At 41.7% G+C, this 13390-nt stretch overlaps 1 protein-coding gene across 8 annotated transcripts in view; it reads right to left on the reverse strand.

Moving 5' to 3' along the window:
- Window positions 1-3332: 3332 nt before the first annotated feature.
- The window catches only part of SLC8A1 (solute carrier family 8 member A1), a 449736-nt gene continuing 439678 nt past the window's right edge, over window positions 3333-13390 (reverse strand). For all 8 annotated transcript variants that reach the window (XM_070798543.1, XM_070798546.1, XM_070798544.1 and 5 more), the window contains one exon: window positions 3333-6762. In XM_070798543.1, the coding sequence (XP_070654644.1) occupies window positions 6386-6762 (377 nt within the window). In that variant the 3' untranslated portion in view covers window positions 3333-6385. The remainder of the gene's footprint in view (window positions 6763-13390) is intronic.

The following is a 13390-nucleotide window of genomic DNA, read 5'->3' on the forward strand; positions in this document are numbered from 1 at the left end:
TATGAGCATCATGAGAATGTAAAATCTTTTAAGATATCTTCCTTGAAATATTTTACAAATTTTAGTGTTGAGTATAAGAACGCAGAGAACTATTTTTCTCAGTAGACACATGGGCCATATAAGCTTTATCTTAAATACTTATATAACTGTCTATTTTTAGGTGAAACATCATTATGTATTTTGTTATCTAAGGGAAACTGTTTCTTCTACTTGGAAGAAATGAGATTTTCATATAGGAGGATGGTTCACTGCAAATCTAGGATCATATTTTCAGGAAAGATCTGCTTGGAGAATTTATTTATTGCTCTACCTTGTGACTTTAAGAGATCTAATAACTAATTCCATAAATTAAATGTGGTTTATTTCAACATGGAAAATGTCATGGACAGAGGAGCCTCGTGGGCTACAGTACGTGGGGTCACAAAGACTTGGACACGACTGAGCATGCATACACATGCATATTTCAACTTTGGAATGTATGGGAAATGTCTCTGAAAATCTCTGGGCCAGGTCTTTATAGGCAAATAAGCAATTTCCAGTACATAGGGCTATATAATCATTTTAGTAAATTAATTTCCTTCTATACTCTTGGATTTGGCTAGGTAGATCTGTCTTTGCAATCAACAAATTAGGAGTGCTGGGCTCGGCATTAACTGTCAAAATTGACTCAGTAACATTGAAATTAGTCAATTTCTCTTGGTGTGTTTGGTTACTAATGTGAATTTCCCTACCATTTGCATATCATGAATAATAACTACAGAGAAATACTTGATCCACCCATATTTCCTGGAGGCATGGAAGCTACATATGCTATTTTTCTTGATGTTTGAAGATGTATGTGTGGGTCTTTATCCTCCATCCATACCTACATATATCAATAGAATAGAAGGCTAGGTGGATGGGCACTAAAACATTAAGAATGTGGGGCTGGTGCACTGGGATGACCTGGAGGGATGGTACGGGGAGGGAGGGGGGAGGGGGGTTCAGGATGGGGAACATGTGTACACCCGTGGCAGATTCATGTTGATGTGTGGCAGAACCAATACAATATTGTAAAGTAATTAGCCTCCAATTAAAATAAATAAATTTAAATTAAAAAAAAAAAAAGAATGTGATCCAGAGAGGAACAAAATGAACAGCTGCTGTGTGTAGTTTCAGGGTCTAATCCTGTCCTAAACATTTATAGAGATCCACACTAAGATCCAAAGACTGTTTCCTAGGTGAAATATCATTATATTAATATCTGATTTTCCAATGACAAGTTCACTTTCAGAAAAACATGCCCCGAGAATTTTTAGCATGAGCCTTTTCCCCATTGCTGAAAGGTAATAGTGAACACTACTAAGGGAAATGAATATCATGGGAGTAGCCAGGGAAGAGCTACAAAGGTTGGGAATTAGGAAAAGAAAGGTTAAGGCTGCATATTCCCAAGGGGACACCTCTCTGGATCTTTGGAAAAGGTTAGGGATGCATGATTCTAAAGAACGTGAGCAGGTCAAGCATCTATAAAACGCTACATCGATTACCAGGCAATTTTGGGCAAGCAATTCTTCCCATGTAAAGACATGGGTCACAATTCTAACTACAAAGTTATGTTGCTTTTTTAAAAGTTATAATGTTCTGCTCTACAAGTCAACTAATTAAAATAATTTATACTATGATCACTGATTTCAAAGTTCCATAGGAGATTCAATCAGAGGACCTTTGACAAAACTGAAATTGGAAAAGCCTCTGAATGCATGTTTTCAGATACCTTGACAGGTAGAAAAAAGTCACAGACAGCTTCATACTCACCCGTTTTTTTGTTGGCTGGAAAGCTGAAGCACTCTCTCCTTTGGGAGTCCCACCATTTAGTGGTTGCTCCTTCTATACGTAAGACAGTCTCTCTTTGGGGAGATGATTAACTGTGGCCCAATTAAGCTTAAAAAATATCTCTTTTTACAATTGTTTCCCCTTCTATGCTATCTTTGCAGGTGGAATACCAACAGGACCAACTGACTCTTGACACACACTGATGGAAGACAATGAACATGATTAGAAGTGATAGGAATATGATGGTTGAAAAGAAGAATTGAAATGCAATCCACTACTAAAACCTGTAAGTGGAACTGAAAGAAAGCTAATGAATCCACTCCTAACAGCACCTTTCTCTTTCTGTAAGATAAATATGATTTTGTATGTCTCGTCTATGTAATACCCTTATTTATCAGTTGAAATGCTCGATTTTACTTCTCTTGGCCAAGAGAAACGATGACTACAACCAAAACCAAGTGCCATTGGAGATTTACGGTAAGATCCAGTGTTGTACATGGCTGATTATGAAATGACCAGATATTCCTGAAGTTGTGAAACTATACCCAAGACTTGCTCTGATTATAACTGCCCACTATCAGACAGAGAAAACCATAATCAAGAGAGATTTCATTTCTTGGGTCAGGAAATACTGAAGGAAATCTTATAGGAGCTGATTTACATTCTTGAGAAAGTGAAGTTTTGTCACCATTAGAGAATGCAGGACTTCGTCATCTATTAGAGGATATTTGTTATTTTTCTGATTGCTTCTACAACATTCTCTGATGTATGCAGCACAGACTGGTGAATCTCACTTTGACAGGTTAGGAGCAGGGCTGTGGGATCAACAGTGAATCACGCCCCCTGTGGATAAAACTACGTGTACGGTGATCTTTTTATTAATAGTGAGACCACTGGAGGGAAGGTATATATTAGGAAATGTAATAGGATGACAGTCACCTATCAGAATAGCTTCAGAATTGCAGACAGACAGTACGCTTTTCAAGAAAAGATTATAAGAAGGAAAAACTTAGTGCGCTTATGCCATGAATAGTAAAAGCAAAGTTCTATGAAATCTCCACTGGTAGAAGGCTTGAACTGGAACCTTTGAAAGAACAGAATTAGCTTATAAGAGATTAGAATCATTGGGCCACAGCATTGTGCTGAATAGTTGCTCAATAGTCAAGGCTAGTCTGGTCATTGAATTATCCCTTTTACTGTTACAGTAGTAAATGTTGGCTGCTTATTTTGTGTTAAACCAAAGATTGGGTCCCAGGATACATACTAATTGTTGATCCAAGAAAATTACCTTCACATACGAAAGTGTTTCATGCATGACCATATATGAATATAATGAGGAATTCTAAAGAAAAATTTAAAGACAATTAGATGAATAAGGTATCATTTATCTCAGCAGTCAGACACTGTGCTCCCTTGGGACATTAAAAGCAGACAACGCATGACCAAGGGTTGACATTTGTAAGGTGGTTCCTGGGCATCTATGTTCTTTCTTGTGGATGAGGATACCAATGGCACAATAATACCTTTTGGGTCTTTATTTCTTCAAAACATGAAAACAAAAGATGAAGTAGATGACAATGAGAAGAGAGAAAACATTCCGTACAGAATATGCTGGATCACTAGTGATTAAATCAGAAATCATTAGAAACTTTATTTGTCTGTGTCAATAATGTGTACCATTTATAAGGAACAGCACAATTAGTGCACCTCCCCCGCTAAGCTGTGCACAATACACACACAATAATCAAACAAAAGGAAATAATTTTACATGACTATAATTACTAAAACAACCCTGAACAACTAGAATCGTATTTTCCCTATAACATGAAAATTTAAAAAGCAAACAAACCAAAAAGCTTTGAAATTGAAATTGACCAATGGTAAAGATTTCTTAACATCCTCTGTGAAAATTTGCTATGGGATTATTAACATTCCAAATATAGCTAGAAAGAAGTGCAAAGTCTTTCTAATGTTTAAACAACTCATCTCTCTTGACTATTTACTTGGTGTTTCTAGGCTAGCTTTTCATTAAATAAATCTCCAGAAAAAAATGGGTTAGGATTATGCCACCAGTGCGCTGGGCCATGACAGGTCAGGGCTGAGGCTCCAGGAGATGTGAGAAATTAGAGCTGCAGGGGGCATGGAAAAGTACTGCTGTCCAACAAAGATCAGCTGAAGACAAAAATTGGGATTAATTGGGATTTCTCAGACAGCTGGGTCATCAGCAGGATTTCCTTACTTGGTTTAAAATGGAAAGGTGTACAGATCTGCAAGACTGGCTCAGGATACACAGACTGCTGCCCCTTCCATATGCCTTATACTCTCTCAGTTCAAGAAAATCTTAGACATCTAGGCAAGAGAATTTCAGCAATTGTGTTTTTCTTGTAAGATCAAATTGTTTCCACATGGCTGTGTTAACTGTTACTCAGGGGTTAACTGTGAACCCCCTCAGGATCGGGATCTGGGCTGTCTGGTCCATGGTTAGTCCCCAAGTCCTAGCATAGCACTGGGCAGATTGGGTGGGCACTCAGCATTTCCTTATTCATTCAGTCAGCCAGTGTTTTTATTACATGATGAGTGATTGTGATTACTAAGTGGAAGAAGAGAAAATAAGAAATGAAGATTATTATCAGTTATGTATCTCTGAAACAACACAGAGGGCTTAGGGGTGTCTCCGGCCTGGGATTCTTTATGGATAGAGAAATGTCTGAGAGGGGACCTAAGTCATTCCATTTTTCCTCATTTGTGGACTCACAGCTTTGGAATGTTGGGTTTATCATGCTCTTTGATATTGTGAAATAGAGCCATTCCGTTTCCAGGATTAAAAACCTCCCAGAGCAGTCCTAGGAGAGGCACTAATCATCTCATTTAATCACTTCCTCCTCAGCCCTCCGTAGAGAAGACACACTTTGAAAGGCCTGTTGCTCACTGTGGCTTCTTTTCTCCTCAGGAACTGCAGATACTATCAGAGGGGTCTGGACAGTGAAAAAAATGGGGCTCTGAATAGCCTTTTACATAAAAAAATAAAATGAACAAACCAGCACTATCTACCGTCTGTGCCAGACAGAGCAGATGTGAAATAAATACTTTTGGGGCAGGGGTGTTCCAGGAACGGAGGCTTTCAGAGCCCAGGCACATCTAACGTATCCCCTTCTCTACACAGCCCTTCTCCTTGGCCTTCCTGAACCAACAGGTGAGTTTTCAAGGCTTTGATATGCACCACGCGGCTAATTTTCCTTGAAGATACTTTGTCGTGTGCCCGCTGTCCTCTCAATAGCTTTAACTCCCACGTAACAGTTATTGTTTCTTAGAAATGAACGTGCAGATCCATGAACAATAAGCCATTTTCTCCTTTTATCCCTAATCAAACTCAATAACAACACAAAAGTTACAACTCAGGTGAAAAGAAAACTCACTCACGTCTTCAATGTCCAATCAATGTCGCCAAATGGGAGAACAGTATATGCTATACTCTACTATATACAGATACGCTTTGTTTTGTTGTATTTTTCATCCATGCACTGTGTAACAGGTATCACAACAACATTCCCAAACAGGCAGATGAAAGAGGAGCAAATGTTCCATCATGACTGGAACAGGAGTGTGCAGGCCACAGGTGCCTTGGAAAACAGAACTGATGGACAATCCCAGGCAGTAGCAACATGGGGCACAGACTGATGCGAATGGGAAAGGATGGTGTGCTTTTTGAATGGAGTTATTCTTCCTGTTTGTACGAGGGGTAAAGGGCAGGAGAAGGGGTTTGGGATGGGAGGGCTGGGGAATCAGCGGGTGTAGAACATCAGAATCAGGGCCTTGCTAATCACAGTCCAGCGCTGAAGAGATAAGAAAGGACTTTGTGCGTTCCTGGGAATCTAGGCATGTTGTTTTTGTACCTGTTGAACAAGGGTGCCAGGCCTAGTATCTTTAAATATCAGACTGTATCTAGAACCATGACTCTTCTTGGCTCCATTCCAGCTCCCCTGTTTCTTCTTGGAGGGAGCTTCACCTCTGCTCCCACTCCAGAGATAAGCATGAAATTTAGTAATATGGTGAAGACATGCTTCTTTCTTCTTCCATGCCCGTTTCCTTTCTTACTCCAAAATAATTTTTAAAGTTTTTGGGCAAAGGGAGAGTCATCTTCCTGATTTCCATTTTTACCATTGAGATTGGACATCACCTCCCACAAGAGGACCACAAACCCTGATCTTCCCCCTGCAAAACCAAAACCAAACCCTAACATCAACCACCTCCCAACCCCGACCCCAAACAAGCAAAAACAGAAAACAAATCAAAGACTTAAGGATTTATGAACCCGGGGAGAACACAGCCCTTCTGGGCTGAGCTGCAAAGATGGCCCTGCCTCCATGCCTGGTTCAACAAGACGACGCCCCTGGGAACGGGAGGTGATGCCTTCTCTCTCCGGCCCTAGCACAGAGTCTGCTCTTGAAGCTGGATTCCATCAGCAGGTGGGTGGACATGACAAATGCCAGTTTCCTCTGTTCATTATACATAATTTTTATGTATATATATATATGTATATATATATATAAATTTACTACATCTGATTGTTCCTTTAGAAGCCTTTTATGTGGCAGTAGGCCTCCAGGGAGGAGAAGAAAATGTACAAGAGCCACAGGAGCACAAAGAGGCAGGATGTGAGGAGCTTGGCAGTCCGGGGCCCACCCAGCTCACCTCCAATTTCTGGCCTCCGCCGATACAGCAGCACCCCCACATTGATGAAAGCAAAAATGGTGAAGAGAGTGACAGAAAAAGCTAGCGTGCCAGGGGACACTTTGAACTGTTCCCCGTTGGCCGCGTGGTAGATGGCGGCGATGGACCAGGCCACACCGATGCCCAGGAAGACGTTCACCGCGTTGCTGCCTGTGACGTTACCTATGGATGCGTCCGCATACTGGTCCTGGGTGGCGGCCACTTTGCTTGCAAATGTGTCTGAGGAGGAAGAAAAAAAAGACAATGCGCGATTAGCCACTTACAGAGGTCTGTCTGTGGAGTGCTGGAAGCTGCAGCCGTGTACTCTGGAATCAAGCCTTCGGTGGAAACCCTGAGACCAGGACAGAGCTTTGTTCGCTCAAGTCCCAGTCTGTATCGTCAGAACGAGAGGATCCCTAGGTAACAGGATTCGAGGGCTTGGTGGTGGGCGAGTTATAGGCGACTTTGGTCAAGTCCTTTTCCCCACAGATACCACAGTTCTTTGTTGATGGTAACAATTCTACGAGGGTAGTAAACTCGAGAGGTAAGGATGGTGGGCTCAGAGAGGATAAGTAAATGGGTGCAAAATCACGCAGCAAGGAAGAAGCCACATTAAGGCCTGAGCTCAGGCCTTCTGCCTTCAGAAAATGCTTGTTCATTGTATTATCTCACCTTTCCCTGTGCCTGGCGTCCTAATAGGCAGCCTCAAAACTCTTTGTTTACCAATAATCACGAATGCATCTTTTCTCTGAGGCTAGGGAATTCACACATTTTCTTTCTCTACAAGGAGTAGGACAAAACTGACTTAGACTTGGTGAACAGAGCACAAGGGTTTAGTGCTCATTTAAGCCAGAGGGTTTCAAATTCTTCCTTTGCAAGTGAGTATGTGACCCCAGGCAGTTAATTTTTAGAGATTCAATTTCCTAATCTGTGAAATGAGGATAGTAATGCTCACTTTAGAGTGCTTTTGTTAAAATTGAGCTATTAAATGTAAAATGCTTATGTTTCTGGTACAAAGCAAGGGTAGCTATTTTTGTTGTTTTGGGAAGACAACATGAATGGAGCTGCCCAGATCTGTTTATTAAAAGGTGAGGTGAGGATGGATCTGAAATAGCTCCCTTTATTAATAATGTAACAGGACCTGTAAGATATTCAACTTCCTTTTCATATGATCACTGAGTTACTGATATCAAAGTCCTTTCAGCTACCTCTGCAAAATATGTTGCACAGTCAATTTAGAATAAATATTAATAACTGTCAAATTGCACTCACATTCGCAAAACCAGCAGTGGCAGGTATGCTATTACTACAGGGTATCATGGTCTAAGAATATGTGTAGGTGTGTGATATCTGGATGGCTTTCTCCACTCTGTTGCTACTCCAACAGTGTGTGTGCTAAGTCGCTCAGTTATGTCTGATTCTTTGCGACCCTATGGACTGGAGCCCTCCAGGCTCCTCTGACCATGGGATTCTCCAGACAAGAATACTGGAGTGGGCTGCCAGGTGTCCTCCAGAAGATCTTCCCAACTCAGGGATCAAACCCATGTCTCTTACATCTCCTGCAATGGCAGGTGGGTCCTTTATCACAAGTGCCACCTGGGAAGCCCAAGCTCCAATGGGGATGATACATAAAGCGTGTTTGCTTACATAAGCCTGTAGATTCTTGTGCTTTACCATCGGAGAGAGGTTATTTAGGCTTCTCAGAGGCTACTGAATCTGCAGTGTCACTTTCTTTCTGAAAGGGAACTGGTTAACCTTGAGGGTCTGTGGGATGGACCCACAGATAGATTCTGACCTACGTTTTATAAAGAGGCAAACTTCTTACTCCGTGCTACCCATATTACTTAGATATGTTTTCAGTTTTTAACGGGTGGATAATTGCTTTACAATGTTGTGCTGGTGTCTGCCATATAACAATGTGAATCAGCCATAGTTACATGGATATTTTCACTGAACCCTCAATCTAAGCCTTGTAGAGTAGACATTATTATTCCATTTTTACAATCTGGGAAACAGTGATGTTGTGATAGTCTGCCTATTGGACAGGGTGTCTGTCAATAGAGCAAGGATTCTGAAACTAAATGTTTGATTTCAGAGCCATTCTCAGCCTACACCTTGCTTTCTCTCCTAGGAAGGCTCACATTTTCCTCTTCTCAGTCCCTTTCAGGCTGTCCCGTTCCTTCCACTCAGAAAACTTGAGACAGGTTTCCGCAGAGTACTCTTTCCTGTACCGGTGAGAACTAAGAAGGAGGTGTAGGCAGCTGGCTATCCTGTCCTGCTGGACCAGTGCTACATGGTACACTTGAGATCACACACTGCAGCCTGAATCAGGATCATCACGGAGGCCGGCGAGTGAAAGCCGAGTGAGACAAATCTTCGTCTCTTGCAGTTCATTATTAAGAATTATTAGGAACTGCCACAGCAGCAGCCTCAAAAAAAAAAAAAAAGTCACTTGGCTTTTAATTTTCAAGGACAGACAGCTGAACAAGGAATGTAAATGAACAGAGTCCAAGGCGGGAGACAGCCCCTTACAGCTCAGCTACTGCCGAGGAACACTCGAGATGGTATTCTGTGCTGACATGTCTGCTGGTGGTGGCTAGTGATGCGGGGCCTTCGCCTTCCTCTCTTGCCCCCTCTGCCATGCTGCAGGGATGGGGACCTGGCATCCTTGGCCTGCTTACCTCCCTTGGCACATAGTATGTGGCACTCTAGGCTTCCTCGGTGCCCCATCTCCATTCGACAGCATCTCTGCTGCTGTGCCAGAAGTGAATGAGGCACAAAATCAAAGATTTTACTGGGCCTTCCTGGGTCTGCAGGGATTTCTTCTCACTCAAGTCATTTTTTCAATAGCTCATTAATGTGAATAGCGCAGCAGAGTCCTAATAATAATAGGTTCCTGTTTATAAATGCCTCTGAACGTTAGCAACCCAAGTGATTAGCTTATATCACATAAATGAAACATGTTTGGGCCTCTGAGCCAGGTAGGTTTTACTTACTGGAATTATACATCAGATCTTTGTTTTGCAATTCAAAAGCTGTATAAGAAAATTGTAGAAACATATGTAAATCCAAACTATTAGCTTTAATTTCAACAGAGACAACTCTGTTTTCCAAATGAAGTGTGATGGAATCTCCCCAAACCACCTTCTCTCATCACTGCTTAGCGCACAGAGTGGCATACCACAGACTGTAGATGAGGTCCAGCCAAGCCTGGCCCTGAATGCCAAGCCCAAGACCCGTTTGTGGCTGAACAAGGCAAAAGCCATGCAAATGCCATTCCCGGGGGTGATATCCAAACAAGAACTGTTGCCACAGAACAGGCATATTCAGAACTTAGACTGTTAAATACAAACCAAAGGAGTCAGATATCCACTGTGACTGCTACAAACTAATTGTTAATGATAACTTATATATGGGTTTATAACTATACCTACATAATAGGAATTTTTATTTCTAATTCTCACCTTGAATTCTAATACATTTAAAGTTAATTGTAGAGTTTTAGACTTTTGATTCTGCCTCCTTGGTCCCTGTAACCGTGAATCACTAACAGGAAAGATATGTTTGGGAGGCAGTGTGGCTGGAATTAAACCACACATTACAGAGTCAGGACATGATTGTTCTCTGCATCTGGCCTTTGCCAAGTCACTTGGTCAATACGCAGGACTATGTCAACACACTCCCCTTTCTTCCAGAAATCATTTTTTTAACTGAATTTCTCCAACTTTATCACTACCTACAGACTAAGCTTTAAACATTTCTTCTGTAAAAGGGATAGTTCTCACAACCCTGCAGGTCACATGAAGGGTTTCTGTGTTTTGTATAGTTCCACCCTGAAATGATTTATCTTTGCCTTGACTCTTAGCATATGCTGGGGGCCAGCTGTTCAACTCTCAAGCGGTCTGTGCTCAGGAACTGACGCTGACAGTGATTCTGACTGAAGTCCAGCCTGCTTATGGAGGCAGGGTTGCTGTCTCCCAGCACCCGTGAATTATTGACAACATGAGGGGCTCAGAGCCTCCTCATAGTAGTGACAGAAGTCTCATCAAGTGGACATTCTGGGCTCTTCTATCTGTGTGTACTCAGGGGTTCTGGTTTCCTAACTTTACTGTTGGGTGGTACATAGAATATATCACAATACTCAATTCAGATAAATGATTTTGGTGGGGTTTTCTTTTTTGCAGGAGTCTATACATGTCTACCCTTAAACCTGACTAGTGATGACAATATCTCCTTTTAAAAGAATAAATGACCTAATGAAATATTCAAAGTGATGTCTAGACCTGAAGATTTTGCCAGTGATGAAACTGTGCCAATATTTGTGAAGTTAAACCACACAGCACAGTCATTGAGCTCTTAAAAAGAGGTAAGAAATGTTGGCACGGTTATTGACTTCAAATCATGTACGTGACTATATGAGTGTAGCCATGGAATAGCTGGTGGCAGGGAGGACTGTTTTAGATACTGCTTAATGTCAATCAAGTGTGGACTGAAAATGCAGGGAGATCCTTGTTTTGTGTTTTTAAAGATTTGGGGCTCTACCGTCCACCCAATTAATCAGACTCTCTGAGAAAAAGACACAGGGATATGCATTTTTATAAATGCTTGGGTGAGTTTGATGGAGGTGCTGGGGCAGCCTGGCATGAAGTCCCCCATCCTCTACTTGTGCTGTGCTCTCTTTTAAAAAACCCAGCTCAAGCATGGCAACTATGAAAGGCCAAGGAACGAGGGAAATTTCCTTAAAATTAGTTGAATTCTGGCTGTTTCACTTGCCACGTAAGAAGTTTACCTACTTTATATGGTTGTGAAGGAAATGAGTTAACATGAACAAGAACAGGGCCTAGTACTTAATGAGTGCTCAATATTAGTAATTATTTTTATAATACACCAGAGCCAGATCCCAAGAGAATCCATAAGTGGTCCAGAATTCTGAGTTACTATAATGATTCTAAACTTCTGGGGAGTTATAACACCCTTTAAAGACATATTAACTTTACAGTCCTAGGTATTTAAAAATGTGGTAGAACATAAAATTATTCTTAAAATCAGAGATTTTTATTTGAAAATTCCATATAACCTAAGTCATAAAAGGGCTGCCTTTGTGGTTCAGATGGTAAAGCATCCCCCTGCAATGCAGGAGACCCAGGTTTGATCCCTGGGTCAAGAAGATTCCCCGGTGAAAGGAATGGCAATCCACTCTAGTATTCTTGCCTGGAGAATTCCATGGACAGAGAAGCCTGGAGGGCTATAGTCCATAGGATTGCAAAGAGTCAGACTTGACTGAGTGACTTTCACTTTCTAAGTCATAAAAAGACACTAGAGATCTGGTTTATGGCCCTAATTTTACTAGTGACTGAAAGACATCCTTGCTTAAACAACACATATATTCCTCTATTCTTTCCTCTCTTCTGTGTACTTTCTGTTTCACTCTTTTTGTTTCACATCCTTCTTACTCTGCCATCTTGCCTCCATCCTGAATCCTCACAACGTCAATTTTGTTGACCTACATGTGTTTTCTCGACTAACACAGGGAAGGTACCACTGTCCTTACACAGAGGGTGAATCAAAGGAGAATTCAAATGGAAATTTTACTTATGTACTAATTCCTCTGTCACTAAGGACTTTAAACAAGTTTTTGCCTTTGTAATATTTATTTATCCCCATAAATATGAAACCCAAACTTCTTACTTACATACACACACTCACCTCACTGGTTCGTATGAAAAGAAACCTTGTTTGGCATCCAAGTGAAGTTTAAGAGATCAGGGAATTACTGATGTTTGATTGATGTTTGACCAGTTAGAGGAATTATAAAAACTGACAAAGGGAAAAACACTTAAAATTTCTAGCCATAAAAATTTGTCCCTGAAAAAGAAATGGACACAATGACACTGACTTTTAGAAGAGAAGAAAAGAGGTAAGTCACAAGTTCAAGAGGACTCCTGTTGGCAGGTCAGAACACCTGCTTCTACTCATTTTTATCACCAGGGTAGCTTCGGAAAAATACCAGATTGTGAGCTCCACTCTGGGTTTCTGTTCCCTTGGTCTAGAATGCAGCCTGAGCACTGACATTCGTTAAAGCTCTCCAACTAGACTGAGACCCACTAACCAACTATGCAGAGCCTTCGATTCACTCTCTGTGTAAGGACAGTGGTACCTTCCCTGTATTAGTCGAGAAAACACATGTAGGTCAACAAAATCTATGTTGTGGGGATTCAGGATGGAGGCAAGATGGCAGAGTAAGAAGGATATGAGCTCACCTCTTCTTAGGAAAACACCAAAATCACAATTAACTGCTGAACAACTATCAACAAAAAAATGCTGGGCTCTAACAAAAAAGATATCCTACATCCAAAGACAAAGAAGGAAGTCCATTACTCTGATGGTAGGAGGGCACGGTTGTGATAAAATCAAATCCCATGCCCACTGGGGGAGGGGTGGTGTGAGCCAAAGACTGGAAAATAATTATATCACAGAAGTTCTCCCACAGGAGTGAAAGTTCTAAGTTCCACATCAGCGTTCCCAGCCTGATGGTCTGGCAACAGGGGTGGAGCCTCCCGAAAGTCTGGCTTTGAAGGCCAGCAGTGTTTGATCACAGGACTTCCACAAGACTGGGGGAAGAAGAAACTCCACTCTTGGAGGGTGCACACAAGGTCTGTGTGCACCAGGACCCAGTGAAAAAAGCAGTGAGAGCCTGGGCCAGACCCACCTGCTAGTACTGGAGGGTCTCCTTCAGCAGAGGTAGAGGCAGCTATGGCTCACTAGGGAACAAAGACACTAGCAGTTCTGGGGAGTGCTCACTGGTGTGAGCCCTCAGGGCAGACCACCATCTCTCACCGAGACCTGGCCCCACTCAACAGGATCCCGT

This window comes from Bos indicus, chromosome 11, assembly GCF_029378745.1.
Source record: "Bos indicus isolate NIAB-ARS_2022 breed Sahiwal x Tharparkar chromosome 11, NIAB-ARS_B.indTharparkar_mat_pri_1.0, whole genome shotgun sequence".
In the NCBI taxonomy this organism is placed as follows: domain Eukaryota; kingdom Metazoa; phylum Chordata; class Mammalia; order Artiodactyla; family Bovidae; genus Bos; species Bos indicus.